The 1,224-nt window shown below is 36.5% G+C and overlaps 1 protein-coding gene across 1 annotated transcript in view; it reads right to left on the minus strand.

Moving 5' to 3' along the window:
- Window positions 1-1,224, minus strand: part of WDR49 (WD repeat domain 49) — a 158,817-nt gene that overhangs the window by 125,680 nt on the left and 31,913 nt on the right. The window contains exons 3-4 of the mRNA XM_023516015.1: window positions 947-1,123; window positions 10-114 (exon numbers count right to left, since the gene is read on the minus strand). Coding sequence (XP_023371783.1) covers window positions 10-114; window positions 947-1,123 — 282 coding nt within the window. The remainder of the gene's footprint in view (window positions 1-9; window positions 115-946; window positions 1,124-1,224) is intronic.

Raw genomic sequence — 1,224 nt, forward strand, 5'->3', positions numbered from 1 at the left:
CCCAGAGACCAGCTCTGCCCAGTTAATGGTCATGGCGGCTCCTCCGTCTTCACACGCACTCACAGGCCGTTCAAAGAGGGAAATCAAGGCTGCCGTGAAAGCGATGGCTTGAACCTTGCAAGAGACATCGAAAGAAAAACATGAGCAGGGCAACTGCTTCAAGAAGAGTCTACGCTCTTTTGTTTAACAAAGGCTAGAAATTGAATTAATAAGAGTTTCTTCAATATTACTTAAGGGATGCAGGCAGTTGTATTAAAAAACAAAGCATCTATGAAGTCACTGATGCAATTACCCAGGGCTGTCTATCCTTTGCCTTTAAGATAGACTTACTATAATTAAAAATGGCAAGAATGAAAAGCTTTCATAATTTCGTAAAGAAATCCTTCAAATTATCCAACTTAAGAGATCACAGAAATAGTCTAGTGTAAACAAGTAATAAATGTTCATAGGTCAGTTGGAATTCAATAGGCAGACAGAAATCGTAGCATCCAAGGTCTAAGTTTCAGTGCTGTCCTCCTTAATGCCTTTGTCCCTTCATCTTATGACACGGGAAATGGGAATTTACTGAGAAATAAAAAGTGTCATGACAAAATCAGAAGAACAAAGGTGAAGACTTAGGAGAGAGAAACGTAGATATTTAAAATGAAACATTTAATATTTGTATCTGATAGTTTGAGTATCCTATAGTAAAAAAAGTTAGCAAGATTTTTTTTCTAAATTAAGAAAATGAGACTATATACAGACCAAAAACCACACACCATGATGAAGATTTGTTTTTATAAGCAAGAAGAGGAATTGCGACCTAATTCATCTCTTCCATGTGTGGCCTTACAAGTTATAATGCAGTTCAATGATAAGGTCACATTCACTGCATTTTAGTTTCTATTTTGAACTATAGATTAATGATTAAATCCATACTGTTCAATCTTATCCTGTCTCCACTTACCTTTCCAGTTATGTCCCCAAAAGAAAGAATCGATTCATTGGCATCAAGAGGGTCATACCAATAATCCAGGCAAATTGGTGCTCCTTTCAGGCCTTGGAGTTTGTATTGACAAGAAAATTCTTCTTTGGACAGCAGATCATAGAAACCAATCTCTTTACTTGTAAAAGCAACTGCTATCTAAAGTAGCAGAGTAGAAAATCAGAATGTATTTCTGATGGGTTTAGCGAGATTAATATGCAAATCACTGGCACACTAAGGAGACAACCAAAAATGACTGT

Source organism: Otolemur garnettii, unplaced genomic scaffold (assembly GCF_000181295.1).
Source record: "Otolemur garnettii isolate 467f Iridium unplaced genomic scaffold, OtoGar3 scaffold00084, whole genome shotgun sequence".
Taxonomy (NCBI): domain Eukaryota; kingdom Metazoa; phylum Chordata; class Mammalia; order Primates; family Galagidae; genus Otolemur; species Otolemur garnettii.